Raw genomic sequence first — 18,652 nt, 5'->3', positions numbered from 1 at the left:
AATCGTTCTCAAATTCAAACTCATACTCGTTTTAGTTCTAAAGTGATGATTGTTATAAAAATTTTGTGTTGCCTTTTAACAGTTTCATACAGACTGTCTTGACTAGAGTTTCAAACTTGTAAAGTTAGTTACAATATTTGTGTAACATGTATTTTACAATCCATCAACTAATGAAATGTATCACAGACGAAAAAAAAAACCAAGAAGATAAACGAATCGCACAAATATCAATACACAAGAAAAACTATACATTGTTATCACCACAAAGAATTTGCACAATAGCGGCAACTTTTGTCGCCGCTAATACTCCTAAATGTCGCCAATAATACTACATTACGGAACACTCTGAAGAAGATTCCTCCACCATGCAGATGTAAGGGTCCCCCCTGGAAGAAGACCTCACTTTGATCCATGTGAGTAATGCTGACATGGATGTCGTAGTTCCCAATATCATGTTGTGCGTTTTGAATTCTATTTACAGACTCGAGAACACGAGAGTTTGAATAATCAATATTAATATACTCAAGTGTGGAGATGTTTCCTAGTACTAGTGGAATTTCTCTTAGATCTTTACAACTTCTCACTGCTAGTTTCCTGAGGCTTGGAAAGTTGATGCTAGAAGCTTCCCAGACACGGATGTTCAGCCTTGTTAACTTCAAATACTTCAACTGGTGAAACTGCTCATCACCAGTTTCCCACAGGTGTCCCGTGAACGAAGAGTCTAGTAATTTGAGAACCTCGAGTTTGGGTAATCGTTGTATTGTTGACATATAATTCCACGGAAGGCACAACCCTTTTAAGGTCGGTTTTTTCAAAGTTTCTGGAAACCTTATTGGGTTTGATAAAGTTAAGGGTTCACGCTCGTACTTGTACTTGTATATGTTCAAAGCTTCAAGATGAGTTAGCATAGCGAAGCTAAGGCCGGAGGGTGTGGGGGGCGCCACCCTCGCCAGCTCACCGCCTATAGCGCCCCCGGCGCTATACATCCACACCCCGGACATTAAGTCGGGGCGCTATAGACCCCTCGCCAACATGGTAACGGGAGGAAGGGGGTGTTCAGGTGAGGCCCATTTGTTTTGCACCAATCAAATTTTTTTTTTTAATTTTGATTAATAGGGGGCTCCATCCCACACCGTGCAAATTAAAGGGGGCGTTATGGCTGAGGTGGATCCTACGTGGTGCTTACGTGTCTTGATAAAGCCCTGGGGCTCCATCCCACACCCTCCAGCCTAAGTAGTCCATCATTGCTTGATGTTGAACATACAGAACACCCAAGCTTCTTGATATCAGGAAAATATTTAAGCAAAAGATAAGTTCCGTGATCTAATATTAGCCTGGAAATCGTCCGCAATTTGGACAATGTAGGAACAGTGAAATCTCTTGGAATGGTGATTCCGTCACAACGCAAATGCCTTATATTACGCAATTGACTTAGATTCACTATATTCTCTGATGGATATATGACGCTTTGGGAGTTTCCTTTAACAATGAGAGTTTCAAGGCGCAAAAAATTGGCGTTTAAGAATGAGGAGTCATGGTCACAAACCCAAACTGCTAAGTACCTTAAATGAACTAGCATTCTTATCTTGCTAAATTTAAACATCGGAATATTTAGCAAGTCCAACACTCTAAGAAGCAAAAAGGAAGGAATCCAACTTGCAGTTTTATGTTCGAACAGTCCACGGTCATCAAAGCACAAAACAGACCTTGTGTGCGTGGGAAAATAACGCGAATAGATGTTCGTTAAAACGTCTTTGTCGGTGAATAGACGTCGTTGCTTCACTACGCGGGAAACAGAATCAGAGTCGGAATTTCTGCCTAATGCTGACGTACTCACTTTCTTCAAGAAATTTATTTCATCCGCTTTTTTCAAGCATAGGTGTCTCAAAAGATCATGCAGACGACATGATTTAACTCCTCCGTTAGAACTTTTTCCAGCAACAATCAACAAATTTCTGTCAATTAGATCCATCAGGTAAGACTTACCTTCCTCCTCCAAGCCTCTTTGGCCTGATTCTTTTATAAACCCTTCAGCCATCCAAAGCCTGATCAACGTCTGTACACGGACTTCGTAGCCTTCTGGAAAGCCGCCAACATACAGAAAACATTTCTTCAAGTGACAAGGTAGATGGTCATAACTCAAAGCCAGTGTATCCAAGCATCCTTTAGGGTCATTAACAATGTATGAACCCACACTTTCGGCAATTTTCTCCCACAAATCTTTCCTCTTCTCTCCTTTCTCAAGAAGTCCTGCTATGACAACTATGGCAAGCGGTAATCCTCCACACTTTTTAGCTATATGTTTCCCTGTCTCAATCAAAATTTCAGGGCACTCATATCCCCAAAAGTCTTTCTACACAACAACTCCCAACTTTGTTCTTCGGTTAAAAGTCGTAGGTTGTGAGTGAAACCGCCCTGGCTTGTGTGTGAAGCAACTTCAGTAAGCCGGGTGGCCACAAGAACTCTACTACCAGTTTTATCATCAGGAAAGCATGATGCCACATCGTCCCATGACTTACAACTCCAGAGATCATCAATGACCATCAAATATTTCCTGCCCTTTAGGCTCTGGTACAAGGTTTCACATAGTTTCGATTCACTTGTTGCTGCATGAACTGATTTCCCTATTGAAGCCAATAGTTTTACTAACATATCCCGCTTTGAATACGCTTGAGACATGTTAACCCACCCACGGATGTCGAAATAATACTCTACAAGAGAATCATTGAATATTTTGGTAGCCAGAGTAGTCTTACCAAGTCCGCCCATACCCACAATCGAGATTATGTCTAGCTTCTTGCGGTCTCCGGTGAGTCTATCTAATATTAATAGTGCATCGTCATCAAAGCCGACAATGAATTCTTCATGTTCAGTTGCACTAAGATTCACAGTTGTTCCAGTAGCTGCAATCTTGTTATCCATCATCATCATCTCTTGCTGGTTAACAAGGAGGTTCTGCAACAAGTTCCCCCTGTCATTATAATAATTACTCATGATCTCCTCTCTGATAGATTTTAGGCCGTCCATAACATCTTTCAGGTCCTGAAGAGAGCGATTGAATATATATGTAATGAAAACGTGGTCTTCCTGCTGCAAATATGTCAATTTTCTTTGGGTAAATGAGCTTTCGCTCGGCAAAGTTAAATATGCCGATTTGTGGTAATAATTGAGAGGATTTTGGAAAACGGGGGCCGCCATGAAATCGTTCTTGATCATAGCAGAAGATATGAACATATCGACGATATCTTCTGCCTCCTGTACTGCTTTAAAAAGCCTTCTCGTCAGGTTTCCCACATCTTCAAGTCCATGTAGTTGTTCTTCGCCAATCGTCGTGTCTTTGAAACGGATTCCAATGGCATAAAGGTAGCTAAGCTCCCCATACAGGAACCCGATTTCAGGCCTTTTTGCTTCGATGAATTGATTGTTTCCAGTTGAAGCAGGATCGTAAACTAACATCTTCAGCTTCGCCATGAACATTTCCAGATCTGTGTTTGTCATCTCTGCAAGTCAACTCTTTGTGAAGGGAAGGGAAGGGAAGGGTTGTTGATCTCAATCAACGAGAGGGTTTTTATTTATTTAATTCTTTTTCTCTTTCTTTGGCGGTTCGGTTATAGATAGTCCGAAACTGATTTTTGTCAAACCGGGTCAGGTTAAAAGCGGTTTATAACGGGAAAAAGGATCGGTTCAAGTTCAAACAGGTTATGTTCGGATTTAACCGGTTTCGACCAAAGGGTTCTTAACCTGGTTTCAGCCGTACTTCTTTGTTCGGGTCGTCAGATCCTACACGTGTTCTTTCAAACCAATTCTAAATATCGGGTTCAGTTTGGGTTAAAAACCGGTTTCGGTTCCCAACCCTTTTTTTCACCTCTACCCTGGTTCTGCCCCTACTTTGTTGCTTGGTTGTGTATAAATCAGGGATTCCACACATGTGTTTATGCATTTGATAACTTGAAATCACCTTGTTCCTAGATCTCTAAGGTATCTACAAGTGGTATCAGAGCATAGGACTGATTTCTTGTTAAAAACCAAGTATTTTGGTGAGTTTTTGAGTGTTTATTGAAGATTTCTGGACAAAAACACAAAACCCACTTTTGAATGATATAAAAATGGACTAAAATCAACCTAAATGGTGTTATTTGATGAACTTTTAGTTGAAATCTTGATAAAATCAATGGAGATAATGAAAACCCAGCTTGTTTTTGAGTTTTAAACATATAATTTTCAAACTCCATTTTTCCAGTGAACTTTCTTGCCGGATGAATAAGCATGTTCCGAGCGAGTCGGTACTTCTACGATGATGAATACGGATATGGCCAAACCTCGTCTTCTTCGCCGAATCCTAGACCTGCAAATAAGAAAAGAAGAAAACGGGGATGTAGAGACGGCCGGTAGGGGAAAAATCCCCTGTTTCCAGCTACAAAAGTGTTGCCCCATATTGGATGCCTGCCCTAATAAGGAGGTGGAGACCTCCTTATATAGGAGATATGGGAAACCTTAACCTCAATGGGCCAGGCCCAGTTAGGGGTTGTCTCTACAAGCCCACAACCTAGTGTAGTATGTAAACTACAATGCGCTGGGCTTCGCAGGTTAGTACGTAATAATAATAATAATAATAATAATAATAATAATAATAATAATAATAATAATAATAATAATATTTAACATAAAAGTGATAAATAGCAGGAAAGTCCGACCGCTTGGGTCAGGTCCAGTACCATACCTCGTCATGTCCCCCAGTCTAGTGTTGCTCCCGCGTGTAAGCGTGGGAGGAGCACTTAGACTTATTAGGAGCTCGGGAGTGAAGATCACTAATTTTAGGCTTACATGTCGTCCGGGTGCGAGAAAGTCGCCGGCCACGTTGGGTGTGGTTAGCTGTGAGTGGAGATAATGGAGCAGTGAATATCCTACGATTGTTCATCGTGGAAATTGGTTGGGCAAACATGGCGCACGCTGATCGGTTGTAGGCAGTTGCCATTTGTACTGGCGCATTACCATGAGCTTGTCCAGGTTGTACATAAGTGGTTAGGACTCATGCATGAGTCTTGGAACAGGCCAAGTTTTGATAGTTAAGTACCTCGCCTTTAGATGATTTTTTCAGGTGTGGCCCTGCTTTAGTGGTGCGTACGGTCGTGTGGGCTACTATAAAATATTCACCCTTTGATGTAACTTTTGTTGGTTAGCATATGGTGCGCTAACGGCGTTCAACCCATTGAAAGAGTTGATGTTGATGTGACGACGATCCTTACCACGCGTCCGTGTCATCAGGATCTCCGTTATCGTAATGCGCAGCCATCGGTGGTCATAGATGCACATGCAGATGCTATGCCACCTAAGGCGAACGTAGAACTGCTGGCGGTTGTGCCAGCTGTCGTTATTGATGATCCGGTTATAGCAATTACCGTTGCAATCGGAAAAAATGACATGCAATGCACCCCTGCAGAAGTGCTTGCTATGCTCAGTGACCTCAGAAGGGTGCTTAGAGCGTTATTATGTTTCCCACAATGTTTGTATAATTGTGGGACAAGTACTTGGTTTTTCATCAGTGGTTGTGTATCTATTACCAAGATACCCACTGGAGTAGTAGTGGTTGAATACATCAAGATGCCCACTCTTAGCGCTGTACAATTTGATCATCTGACTTTGTTATTATGAAAAATATTGTGTCAGAGTTGTTTTTTACCGTGATATGCAGTTCAAATGCGGTGGTAATATTTTGTACCGTAATATGCAGTTTAAATGCGGTGGTATGTTGTGTTTACAAATGTTTATATGAACACTTGTAGATATCAGAAAGTGCTTTATAACCCGCGCGGCGTTAATGAACACTTGAACAACAAAGTGCTGTCTACGCGCTTGGCGTGAGTGGACACTCATTGAGATAATAAAATGCTTTATACGCGTTAGGCGTGAATGAGCACTTTATGTAAGCTACTACGTGCTTTTCCTGGACGCGCGCTGGCGTGTGGAATATTTGTAGTAGGTGGCATGTCTGTTTACCCCACCGATTATGGCGTGAGGGTTTTCTTTTATCCATGTCGTAGACTGGTGTGGAGAATACATATCCGAATAAGTATTTTTCCTGTCGTAGACTGGTGTGGAGAATACATATCCGAATAAGTATTTTTCCTGTCGCATAGCGTGTGGAATACTTATTCGAATAATCAAGCATACTAGTTTTGTCATGCGTTTGTCTTGACTACCAAATTGCATATGCGTGTCAAGTGGTATAGTAATAGGCCAAATGATGTGAGAAGTATAAATATTGTCCGGCGTATTGAAACATCCACCTTATATAAGAACCGATATGGGTTAATGCACAGCGGATATCACCTTAATGGGCAGCCTGAGAAAAACTCATCACTTTTAAGGCGTAGTGGCGCTATACCATGCTAGTCCCCTAGTTCAGTGCTGCTAAAGTATGTTAGTAGCTTTGAACTTGATAGGTAATAAAAAGAAACAACAAGTAAATATATAACTTTATGGCGTATTCCATCAAGCTATCAAATTATGTGAGAGCACTGTATTTAAGGATGATATTAAGGACCTGTCACCCTTGAGCCTTGTGCGTAGATGCCTAGCTAGGCCCGCGTGTTTGAATAAGGATTATTCGATGTATAGTTTAGCATGTGTAAATACTTTGACCATGTCCGCTCATAGCTGTGTTGTCTCAAGCAGATTGCCCGGTTCAAGCATGTTAGGACTTAAGTGATGATATAGGCGCATACGACATGCCAGATAGCCGATCGAGCATTGCCCACACGCAATGAAATCTTCCGATGATCATGTTTGGGATTTCGTATTTTTAAGGTAGCATTGTCATGTCAGGTTATATACGGATCATCATATAGATATATGTATATAGTCAAGTGAACCAAGGGCGTGCAATGAGATGCGAAGCGCGTGTGAACAAACAAAAGTGTATCGCGCAACTAAATAAAGCAATAAAATAGGATTGTACCTGGAATTGTGTTCCGAAATATATATATAGCTCAGCTTAGTGAACTGCAACTTAGGTCTATCCTTACCAAAGTATAGCTTGGTAAAGGCGTAAACGGCGACAAGAAACGTCTTACAAGTAAGAAGGTTTGGCAAGAAGTCGTCCAACCGAAATCTCGTTGTTGAAGAAGGGTTATCAGGTGTGCGTGAAGGTCCATATGTAACAACTGCCACTAAAATCAATAATTAGGACAATAATTAGTCAATAAGGAAACCCTAATTGAGATACCCAAGTAATTCTGCACTAACCCTAAAATTTTCAGAACAATCAGAATCAGGATCAGGGCCCCTAAAACTTAAGGGGGGCAAACCCTAGTTGAATAGTTATCTAAAATAAACGATGTATTGTTCTGATTGGCCAATTCATTTGATTCACCCAAGCTAGTCCCGGGCTAGGCAGCCTATGAATTAGACTGCTTAGCTTACGGACCGTAAAGGGTTAGGCTTACGGTCCGTAAGGGAGTCCCAAAACTTGCTATAAATAGCCGACCTTGGCATTAGAACAGAAGTGTTAAAACGTTGCACAAATCTTCTGTGAACGTTGAGTTATTTCCGAAATCAGTCTAAACACACACACGATCACGAGGTGCTGCCGCAATCAGGGTAATAACTCGATCGCTATTACGATTCAACGTCCTATCGATTATAACTATCCAACAATTGACCGAGTGCTGCTCAAATTGAGCTTATACTTTGTTATTCATTGTGATTTCAACTTGAATGTTTGAGTGTTGTTCGAATTCGGACTATGCTCTGTCATTCGTTGTGAATCCAGTGAATTGTTAAGTATCGCGCTTGATAATAGTTGTGAGGGTTTAATCTCGTGAATTGACGTAACTGCTGAATTAGTTACTAATCCCATTTGTGTGTGCATTGTTATTTAAATTAGGTTAAAAGGCTAATCAGTAAAGCTTATACTCTGCTCGTAAATCTGCAATGTGAGTCATTCCTCTTTTATAAACTCTTTTCTCACAGTTTGTGAGTCAACTGTTTTACAAAACTCCAAGTTATTTTTAAAGTTATAGTTACAGTGATTAAGTCTATGTAATCACCAAATTACAGCCGGTATGTGGGGTTTTGTATACATTACTATTTCCCGTCACACTTGGACAAACGGGTGGCCAAGGGGTGATCTGACCACAGTCACAAACACCATTGGACAAATGGGCTAGCCAATGGATGGTCAAGTGACAAATACTGTGGGTAGTTGGTTTGATATTAGAAACATTGTAATTCCCCTTAATACTGTAGATTATAACAAATGTGTCGTTTTCAGTAAACTGAATGATTCACTCAGTATTTCCCCGCTGACAAAACCTTTTTCAAACATGTTTCAGGTGATCTGGTATGAGCAAAGAAAAGTGCCGTGGAGCACTCCCAGCTTAGAAAAGTAGCTCATTGTAAATAAATAAATGAACATGTTTTGAAAATAAAGATTTCCCTGAGAAATCACATTATTGTAAATTTCGGGAATTTATCCCTAAGGTATGAAACGGGCAGTTTAAATTATTGAAAGATTCTGTTTTGAAAAGACTTCCGCTGTCGCCTAAATTAAATACCACGGGATTCCTGTCCCGCGGCTCCTGAAACGGGTCAAACCGGGTCGGGGGCCGTGACAGGAAAAGGTGGTATCAGAGCCACTGTTTTAAGCTTACTGATTAAGCTCACTGTTCTAATTAATTTAAGTTTATTGAAAATTTTATTTGTCATTCTGTGAATATATGCTTATTAACTGATTAATTGTTAAAATTACAGTATGGGTAAACAAAAGATTTCTGCTATCTACCGCAAATTAGATAGTACACCTAAAGAACAGGGAACCTCTTCCTCCAAAACTTCTGTCAAGTTAGAGGAAGGAATCTTTGTCCGTAAGGCAAATTATGAAAACCCACTTACACCGGAGAAAAGGAATTCAATCCTTAGAAAAGGTCAAGAGAAAAAGAAACCCCAAACCAAGAGAGTGAGGTTTAACCCGGAAATTCAGGAAATTAACAGTAATTCACCAGGGGAAAATAATTTAGATGAAAAATGGGCAAATCTGTATCTGCTCGCTACTGTAGCAGAAAATGCAAATCTTTAAGCTTTAAATCTAGAAATATTTACTTCCTAGTAAACAAATAAATAAATCTGAGTGTGTTCTGTTTGCTGTTATGTTGTACAAACTGGTGTGCAATAAAAAAATGTTTATTTGTTAAGCTTTGTTCCAAAGTTTTAACTTAACATTTTGTGTATTTTGCATATATGCCGTACAGCATGAATGAGATGTCGGAAGCATTTCAGAATCTCAACCTCTATCCTGTGCCAATTGAAGTCTCCCACAACTTCACTGGTTACATTGCTGACATAGAGGAACCGCTAGAATTCCAAGCTCCACCGCTGGAAAAAGCAAAACCTAAAAAGAAGAGAAGATATGTAGGGTGGCGAAAGGTGCGCCGAAGGAAACCTAGGAGAATCCCTAAAATAGAAAACCCTGTGAGTGTGAGCAAGGGAAAAGAAATAGAAACCGGAGAAAGTTCCAACCCAGCAGAAATAGGGATAGACCTAAAGCAAAAGGGAATAGAGATCGGAGAAAGCTCTAAACAGTCTGAGGAAATCACATTCCAGGACGAAATAGACCGCCTACTGGATAATTGTGATATTTTAGAGCCTATCAACGATAATCTCTTCTCTTATCCTGCTACAGCTCAATTCCCAATAAACCTAGGACCAGCTATTCCAGACCCACTAGTTCACACCCGACCATTAGGCCAAATGGAGGAATGGTGGACCAATGACTGGCAATTCCAAAATATAGTTAATAGTCCCTATAGTTTTCTCCCACAGTGTGATCCAGAACCTGTCCCTAATCCACCAATGAGCTATGAAAATTTAGCTGAGCTACGTCAGTTTGGTGAAGAACTGATAGGCACCGGGAACAGGATCCGGGAAATGGGGGAGCAGATTTCTTGGAAGTACAACGAGAGGGAGCGTCGTTACTGAAACTGCCAGCGAACTAAAAGATAGGAGGGGTTTGGAAAAGTTTGTATTATAACTAATATAGTAAAACTAATTCTGTAAAATGGGCAATAAAACACTGTAAGATAAAAAGTGTGTATTGAAGCAGGTATAATATATAAAACAAAACAGAAGTCGAGGCATCGACAATTTTGACTATGCTTGCATGTTATACTGATCTATGTGTTTATCTGTGATTTTGTTATCAATAATTAGACACTAATAATTTCTATTAATACTAATTAGCAGATGGAAAACGCTAATAGTGAACCAGTTAATGAAGTAAATCAGTCTGAGCAAAATCAGGAAGATCAATATATAACTAGACAAGATATTGAGCACTTTATTGCTCAGGGGATAGCCAATGCTATTCCAGAAATTGTGGCGGCTGTTCAGAAACCTGCCGAACCACAATTAATTCCTAGTAAACGTATTCCGGAAGATAACGGCAGTAACAGCATAAACGGAGGCGGCAATCATGACGATCATGATCCGCAACAGGCCCCACTCCCTAAGAGAATGAAAGCTGCAACGCCTGGTTGCACTTACAAAGAATTTCTTGCCTGTAAACCCGCAGAATTTGCAGGTAATGAAGGGGCAACTGCAACACTGCGTTGGTTAGAGAAAACCGAGGCAGTAATTGCAATAAGTAAATGTGCTGAAGAAGATCAAGTGATGTATGCATCAAACTTGTTCAAAGAAGGGGCGTTAGAATGGTGGAACACGGTGCTACAAGCAAAAGGAAGAAGGGTGGCCTATGCGATGAATTGGGAGGAATTTAAGAGTCTTGTCGAAAGAAAATTCTGTCCCGAATACGAGAAGGAACAAATCGCAAACAAGTTCCTGAGTCATCGTATGCTAGGTGTAGACTGTCGAGGATATACTTCGACATTCTTCGAATATGCGAGAGTGGTACCTTCCCTGGCTTCGCCAGAACCGGTACTTATTTCCCGTTATATTTGGGGATTAATTGGAGAAATCCGTAACATCGTTAAAGCTGCGAGACCACGCACGATTGACGATGTTGTGGAATTAGCTAATACCTTAACCGATGAACTAGTCCGCACCAGAGAAGAAGATCGCAAGAAGGAATTGGCTCAGAAGATTACCCAAGGATTTCGTGTGGGTAATAATTTCAAGAAAAGGGGAACCGGGCAATACTCATCACCTCCTTTCTGCCGAAATTGCAAAAAGAAACACTATGGACAGTGCAATATATTTTGCAACTTCTGCAAGGAGAAAGGACATCGGGAAGAAGACTGCAGAAGGAAAACAAGAGTTTGTTATAACTGCAGAGAAACAGGACATTTCCAGTCTGAATGTCCTAAGTTAGCTAAACCAGCAGACAGTAAAGCTAAAACGACTGAAGGAACTACTAAGAAAAATGTACGAGCATTCCAGCTGACCACTCCAGAAGCCGAACTCATTCCAGACGTGATAGCGGGTACGTTCTTAGTGCATAACGTCTATGCAAAAGTATTATTTGATTCTGGTGCCAACCAAAGTTTCATTAATACTGCATTCTGCCAAGCTCTTAACTTACCTCTAACTACCCTTAGGCAGATTTATACAGTCGAAACAGCAGAAGGGAATTCTGTTAACATAGACAAGGTTTTGCAAGAAGGAAAGATAGAATTATTAGGCCATAAGTTTTCTGCAAACCTATTACCTATGAATTTAGCCGGATTCGATGTGGTATTAGGAATGGATTGGTTAATAGCCAACCATGCTCGAATCCTGTGTGATAAGAATTCCGTAGAAATCCGTACCCCCACAGGAAAAGTAATTCTAATTTCAGGAGATAGACCTCGAAAGCCACTGAAATTCATTTCAATAATGAAATTGGCTAGTTATTCAAGGAAACAAGAAATGGTGTATATGATTTCTGTAATCATTAACACTAAAAGTAAGGAACTCCAGGACATCCCTATAGTTTCAGAATACCCAGATGTTTTTCCAGAAGAATTACCTGGTTTACCACCTGATAGGGAAGTAGAGTTTAGAATTCATTTAATTCCAGGTACTGCACCAATAGCTAAGACACCTTATCGATTAGCACCTACTGAAATGCTAGAATTGAAAAAGCAATTAGATGAATTACTAAGCAAAGGATTTATACAACCAAGTTCATCCCCTTGGGGTGCACGAGTGTTGTTTGTGAAAAAGAAAGATGGATCAATGAGAATACGTATCGATTATAGGGAATTGAATAAAGTCACAATTAAGAACCGATACCCATTACCTAGGATTGATGATCTTTTTGATCAGTTGCAAGGAGCTAGGTATTTCTCTAAGATAGACTTAAGATCTGGATATCACCAATTGAAAGTACAAGAGGAGGACATACCTAAAACCGCTTTCAGAACTAGGTATGGTCATTATGAGTTTACAGTCATGCCCTTTGGATTAACAAATGCTCCAGCTGCATTTATGGACATGATGAATAGGATCTGTAAACCATACTTGGATAAATTTGTAATCGTGTTCATTGACGATATACTCATTTATTCCAAAAGTCAGGAGGAACATTGTAAGCACTTACATGCACTCTTAACTTTGTTAAGAAAGGAAAAGCTTTATGCCAAATTCTCGAAGTGTGAATTCTGGCTACAAGAAGTGCAATTTTTAGGTCATATGGTGAATCACGAAGGAATTCACGTAGATCCTGCTAAAATAGAAGCAATCACGAATTGGAAAGCTCCACGAACGGCTATGGAAGTTAGAAGTTTTCTAGGATTAGCTGGATATTATAGAAGATTTATTAAAGATTTCTCTAGGATAGCTGTACCTTTAACTAAGCTAACCTGTAAAGCTGTTAAGTTTGAATGGGGATCTAGACAAGAGGAAGCTTTTAGGATTCTAAAGCACAAATTGACAAATGCTCCAATTTTAGCTTTACCCGAAGGAACCGAGGATTTTGAAGTATACTGTGATGCTTCAAAATTAGGATATGGATGTGTGTTGATGCAACGCAAAAAGGTAATTGCGTATGCTTCCAGACAATTGAAAAAGCACGAAGAAAATTACACGACTCATGATCTAGAGTTAGGAGCTATAATTTTCGCCCTTGAAATTTGGAGACATTATCTGTATGGAAGTAAGTTTACTATCTATACGGACCATAAGAGTTTAAGGTATATATTTGGGCAAAAAGAGTTAAATATGAGGCAAAGAAGGTGGATGGAAATCTTAAGCGATTACGACTGTGATATTCAGTATCACGAAGGAAAGGCAAACGTAGTCGCAGACGCCTTAAGTCGTAAATATCATGAAAAGCAAAAGCGAGTCCGTGCTCTTAGGTTAAATCTACAATTAGATTTAATGGAACAAATAAAGGAAGTTCAGGGAACGGCAATCAAGGACGATGCCGAAGGAATGAAAGGTTACCTAAAGGAATTAGAACAAGGAAAGATGGAATTTGGAGATTCCACAAGAAACGAATTTGGGTACCTAAGCAAGGAGAATTAAGAAATAAGATTTTAGAAGAATCTCATAAATCTAGGTATACTGTACATCCAGGAAATAATAAGATGTACCAAGATTTAAGAAATAATTTTTGGTGGATAGGAATGAAAAAGGATATAGCCGAATACGTATCTAAGTGTCTAACCTGTTCACAAGTTAAAGCCGAACATTAGAAACCTTCAGGACTACTACAACAGTTAGAAATGCCTGTATGGAAATGGGAACTCATAACAATGGATTTTGTTACTAAGTTACCCAAAACCAGAAAAGGTAATGATGCTATTTGGGTAATTGTGGATCGATTAACCAAATCAGCTCATTTTCTACCAATGAAGGAAACCTTTAGCATAGAAAGGTTAGCCAAGTTGTATGTAGATGAAGTAGTATCCTTACATGGAGTCCCACTCTCCATTGTATCAGATAGAGATAGTCGTTTTACTTCCCGTTTCTGGACAAGTTTCCAAGAAGCAATGGGAACTCGACTTAATTTGAGTACTGCATATCATCCTCAAACGGACGGACAAAGTGAAAGGACGATACAAACCCTGGAAGACATGCTCCGAGCATGTGTAATTGACTTTGGTGGTAATTGGGATAGCCATTTACCATTAATTGAATTCTCCTATAACAATAGTTATCATTCGAGCATCGAAGCTGCTCCATTCGAAGCACTGTATGGATGCAAGTGCAGAACTCCCGTTTGTTGGGCAGAGATAGGAGAAAGTCAATTCTCAGGTCCAGAGATTGTGCAAGAGACTACAGACAAAATAACTCAAATCAAGGAAAGACTGAAGACTGCTAGAGATCGTCAGAAGAGCTATGCAGACAATCGCCGTAAGCCGTTAGAATTCCAAGTCGGAGACAAAGTACTATTAAAAGTATCTCCTTGGAAAGGAGTAGTACGATTCGGTAAGAAAGGAAAACTGAGTCCCAGATATGTTGGACCATTCCCAGTGATCCAACGAATAGGACCAGTAGCTTATCGTTTACAACTACCAGAAGAATTAGCTTGAGTACATGATGTGTTTCATATATCCAATCTCAAGAAATGTTTATCAGACGAATCCCTGGTAGTACCTCTTCAAGATATAGAGGTAAATGAAAAGCTGAAATTCGTAGAGAAACCCCTACAAATAGAAGATCGGAAGATTAAGTTTCTCAAACACAAACGACTAGTACTAGTAAAAGTCAAATGGGAATCCAAGAGAGGGCCAGAATATACTTGGGAACTGGAAACAGAAATGAAGCGAAAGTATCCTCATCTATTTCAGTAAATCTCGAGGACGAGATTTTTCTTAAGGTGGGGAGGATGTAACAACTGCCACTAAAATCAATAATTAGGACAATAATTAGTCAATAAGGAAACCCTAATTGAGACACCCAAGTAATTCTGCACTAACCCAAAAATTTTCAGAACAATCAGAATCAGGATCAGGGCCCCTAAAACTCAAGGGGGGCAAACCCTAGTTGAATAGTTATCTAAAATAAACGATGTATTGTTCTGATTGGCCAATTCATTTGATTCACCCAAGCTAGTCCCGGGCTAGGCAGCCTATGAATTAGACTGCTTAGCTTACGGACCGTAAAGGGTTAGGCTTACGGTCCGTAAGGGAGTCCCAAAACTTGCTATAAATAGCCGACCTTGGCATTAGAACAGAAGTGTTAAAACGTTGCACAAATCTTCTGTGAACGTTGAGTTATTTCCAAAATCAGTCTAAACACACACACGATCACGAGGTGCTGCCGCAATCAGGGTAATAACTCGATCGCTATTACGATTCAACGTCCGATCGATTATAACTATCCAACGATTGTCCGAGTGCTGCTCAAATTGAGCTTATACTTTGTTATTCATTGTGATTTCAACTTGAATGTTTGAGTGCTGTTCGAATTCGGACTATGCTCTGTCATTCGTTGTGAATCCAGTGAATTGTTAAGTATCGCGCTTGATAATAGTTGTGAGGGTTTAATCTCGTGAATTGACGTAACTGCTGAATTAGTTACTAATCCCGTTTGTGTGTGCATTGTTATTTAAATTAGGTTAAAAGGCTAATCAGTAAAGCTTATACTCTGCTCGTAAATCTGCAATGTGAGTCATTCCTCTTTTATAAACTCTTTTCTCACAGTTTGTGAGTCAACTGTTTTACAAAACTCCAAGTTATTTTTAAAGTTATAGTTACAGTGATTAAGTCTATGTAATCACCAAATTACAGCCGGTATGTGGGGTTTTGTATACATTACTTATTTCCCGTCACACTTGGACAAACGGGTGGCCAAGGGGTGATCTGACCACAGTCACAGACACCATTGGACAAATGGGCTAGCCAATGGATAGTCAAGTGACAAATACTGTGGGTAGTTGGTTTGATATCAGAAACATTGTAATTCCCCTTAATACTGTAGATTATAACAAATGTGTCGTTTTCAGTAAACTGAATGATTCACTCAGTATTTCCCCGCTGACAAAACCTTTTTCAAACATGTTTCAGGGGATCTGGTATGAGCAAAGAAAAGTGCCGTGGAGCACTCCCAGCTTAGAAAAGTGGCTCATTGTAAATAAATAAATGAACATGTTTTGAAAATAAAGATTTCCTTGAGAAATCACATTATTGTAAATTTCGGGAATTTATCCCTAAGTTATGAAACAGGCAGTTTAAATTATTGAAAGATCCTGTTTTGAAAAGACTTCCGCTGTCGCCTAAATTAAATACCACGGGATTCCTGTCCCGCGGCTCCTGAAACGGGTCAAACCGGGTCGGGGGCCGTGACACCATATTCCGTAAATTGTGAAAGCAATTTTGACCCAACGGTTACCTTACACCATGCCAGTTTCTTTTTATTGCTGTTAAATAAATGTCAGTAACATTAAGCTTGAATAATAATACTAAGCAATGATACTAGCATGCGCCGTAAATATCGCAAGGTTAGTAGTTGTTAAAACGATGAACTGCTAATCGTGTCGTTGAATTAGTTTCAAGTGCTAGACTTTAGCTAACTTGTTTTTATTGAAAGAAGTATGTAACACTGTCTTTCTAAATGATTCATGTGCTCTGGCCAAATAAATGGGTATTGTTCATATGTTTAATCAAATTGAATATATGCCCTCGATGTGGAAGATGATGTGGATGCTGGGGCGGTTATACAACACCCCAAGTCCTGGTTAAATGAATATATGCTATGTTTAAAAGTAGTGCAACAACGGTTGTACGATCTCGTTCCACCAGGCTTCGGCACATGTAAAATGTGGTGTAATATAGATAGGAAAACCTTGGACCATTATAAGTGACCTGGTTGAATTAAAAGCTCTAGTAACACAAATTAAAGTGATACGCTGGTGTATGTGCGACATACACAGGTGGGTGAGTGGCGACGTAGGCGCTACAGCGGTGGCGTGACTAAATGCGCCACAACCCCATTCATAATAATAGGCAAGAAGGTTGGAAGGTATATCCTTATGTATGACAACTGAGAATTTCCATTGGGTACTCTCGTATTCTGTTATAAGATAAGTTTATAAACGTCACTAAGGGTATGACTTACGACGGTTCTCATAGGAGATGGCGCGAGCAAGGAAAGTATCTGCCGGAGACGGTAGGGGAGAACGAAAAAATCTGCCGGAGTGGCTGGTAGAATGAAAGCCTCCACCAGAGGCGTGGGTGGGCAAAGATGTCCGTTGGAAATGTTCTGTGGTGAATAAAAGCTTCCGCCGGTGGTAACGGGTTGAATAAAATCATCCGCCGATAGTGGCAAGTAGAATAAAAGCTCCCGCCGATAGTGGCGTGTTGGGACGACCTCGTAGCCCAATCGGTAAGGCGTCTAAGTGTGCTGATTAAACAACGAATCTCGCTTGAGAGTGCCATATAGTAAGGCATATCGAGTTTCCACCAATGCTTGAGAGGGGATTATCAAGCCAAAAATGGCAAAAGAAGTGCGCGCCAGGAATGGTGCGGCAAATAAAGTCATCGCCGGAGTTGGCGTAATCATGAAAATTGTCCCATGCTGATTGTGGTGGTGCGAATAAAAGATTCCGTCTGAGTTTGGCACGTTGAAGAAAATCGTCTGCTGGAGGTGGCGCGACCTGGAAAGTTGTCCGCCAAGGGTCGCGAGACGGGTAAAGTTGTCCGCCAGAGGTGGCGCGACGAATAAAGGTGTCCGCCGACATGGAACGCGTTAGACACCACATAAGAGGACATAGTCCTCTTGAAGTTTACACATATTTGTTATACTAAAAAACATGGCGTACTTTCTTCTTAGTAACGATACTTATACAGTATTGCGTATGTATTTAAAAATGACAAAGGCAAATTAGGTTGTACCGCGCCCCATTTTTGCTACAAAGCTTGGTTAAAAAGAGGCATCGTAGGCTTCACCATAAGGGAAAAGTAGGTTGTATCATGGGCGAAAATGTGTTGTACCTGTGCCTCACTATATACGCGTTCATAACTACACTTAAAAATGTTTTGATGCGAAGCAGGGTAATAAGAGGATGCTATCACTCCTCGGATTAAAACCTGGTTAAAATAGGAATACACGATGGGCACGCGAAAGACAAGTGGCGCAAAGCCAAGTTGCGTGAAAGCCGGTGGTTGAAAGAATTGTATGCTAGAGGCGGCGCAACCATTAAGGCTCGCCGCCATAGGTGAATTCGGCAGGCGTAAAAGAATGTTTACTAGGAACGGTCTCCCGACGGTTGTTTGACTTGACCAATGGCGCATGGTTGGCTGGGGTCAAATGCTAACTTATAGCTAGCGATTTTGGTGGTAGCAGTTGTAACACCCTAGTTATTATTTTAAAGGTTTTCGTATAAATTACGAATACAGACATGTATTTAGTGTTAAGTATCCTTAGGAAATTTCGAGTAAATTAAAACTTTTACAATTCATAAGCTATTCTACAAAACGTGATCGAATTCGTTGTTTAAAATATACAACGTGGCAAAGTGCGGAAGCATGTAACTATATCGTGTTCGGTTCTTCGATGAGCTTGATCGTCTTCCGGCATCCAAGGAGTACCTACATTTCATAAACATGAAATGCTTTAGTCATGCAGGACTTAGAACGCGTCTAAACGAGTCCGAGAAACAATTGATAACAAAAACAAAAATTTCAACCTGACCTCCACCGTAAATTACGGTGGCACCGTAATTTACGGTGGCCACTGGTTTTACATGCCCCTACCGTAAACCAGTAGGGGGCCA

The 18,652-nt window shown here is 40.3% G+C and overlaps 2 protein-coding genes across 2 annotated transcripts; both read right to left on the bottom strand.

The window, feature by feature from the left end:
• Positions 1-257: 257 nt before the first annotated feature.
• Positions 258-1,001, bottom strand: LOC110880474 (late blight resistance protein R1-A-like). Its single transcript, XM_022128996.1, has one exon. The coding sequence runs from the start codon at positions 999-1,001 to the stop codon at positions 258-260; it is 744 nt and encodes a 247-aa protein (XP_021984688.1).
• A 170-nt stretch (positions 1,002-1,171) lies between these two features.
• Positions 1,172-3,498, bottom strand: LOC110883882 (late blight resistance protein R1-A-like). Its single transcript, XM_035978111.1, has 2 exons — positions 2,373-3,498; positions 1,172-2,307 (listed from the first exon to the last, which is right to left on the bottom strand). Exons 1-2 carry the CDS (start codon positions 3,496-3,498, stop codon positions 1,172-1,174), a joined length of 2,262 nt encoding a protein of 753 aa, XP_035834004.1.
• Positions 3,499-18,652: the final 15,154 nt, after the last annotated feature.

The sequence above is a fragment of the Helianthus annuus genome, chromosome 10 (genome assembly GCF_002127325.2).
Source record: "Helianthus annuus cultivar XRQ/B chromosome 10, HanXRQr2.0-SUNRISE, whole genome shotgun sequence".
NCBI classification, from domain to species: domain Eukaryota; kingdom Viridiplantae; phylum Streptophyta; class Magnoliopsida; order Asterales; family Asteraceae; genus Helianthus; species Helianthus annuus.
The sequence above is the reverse complement of the archived record's forward strand: the minus strand, read 5'-3'. Positions and strand labels throughout refer to the sequence as shown.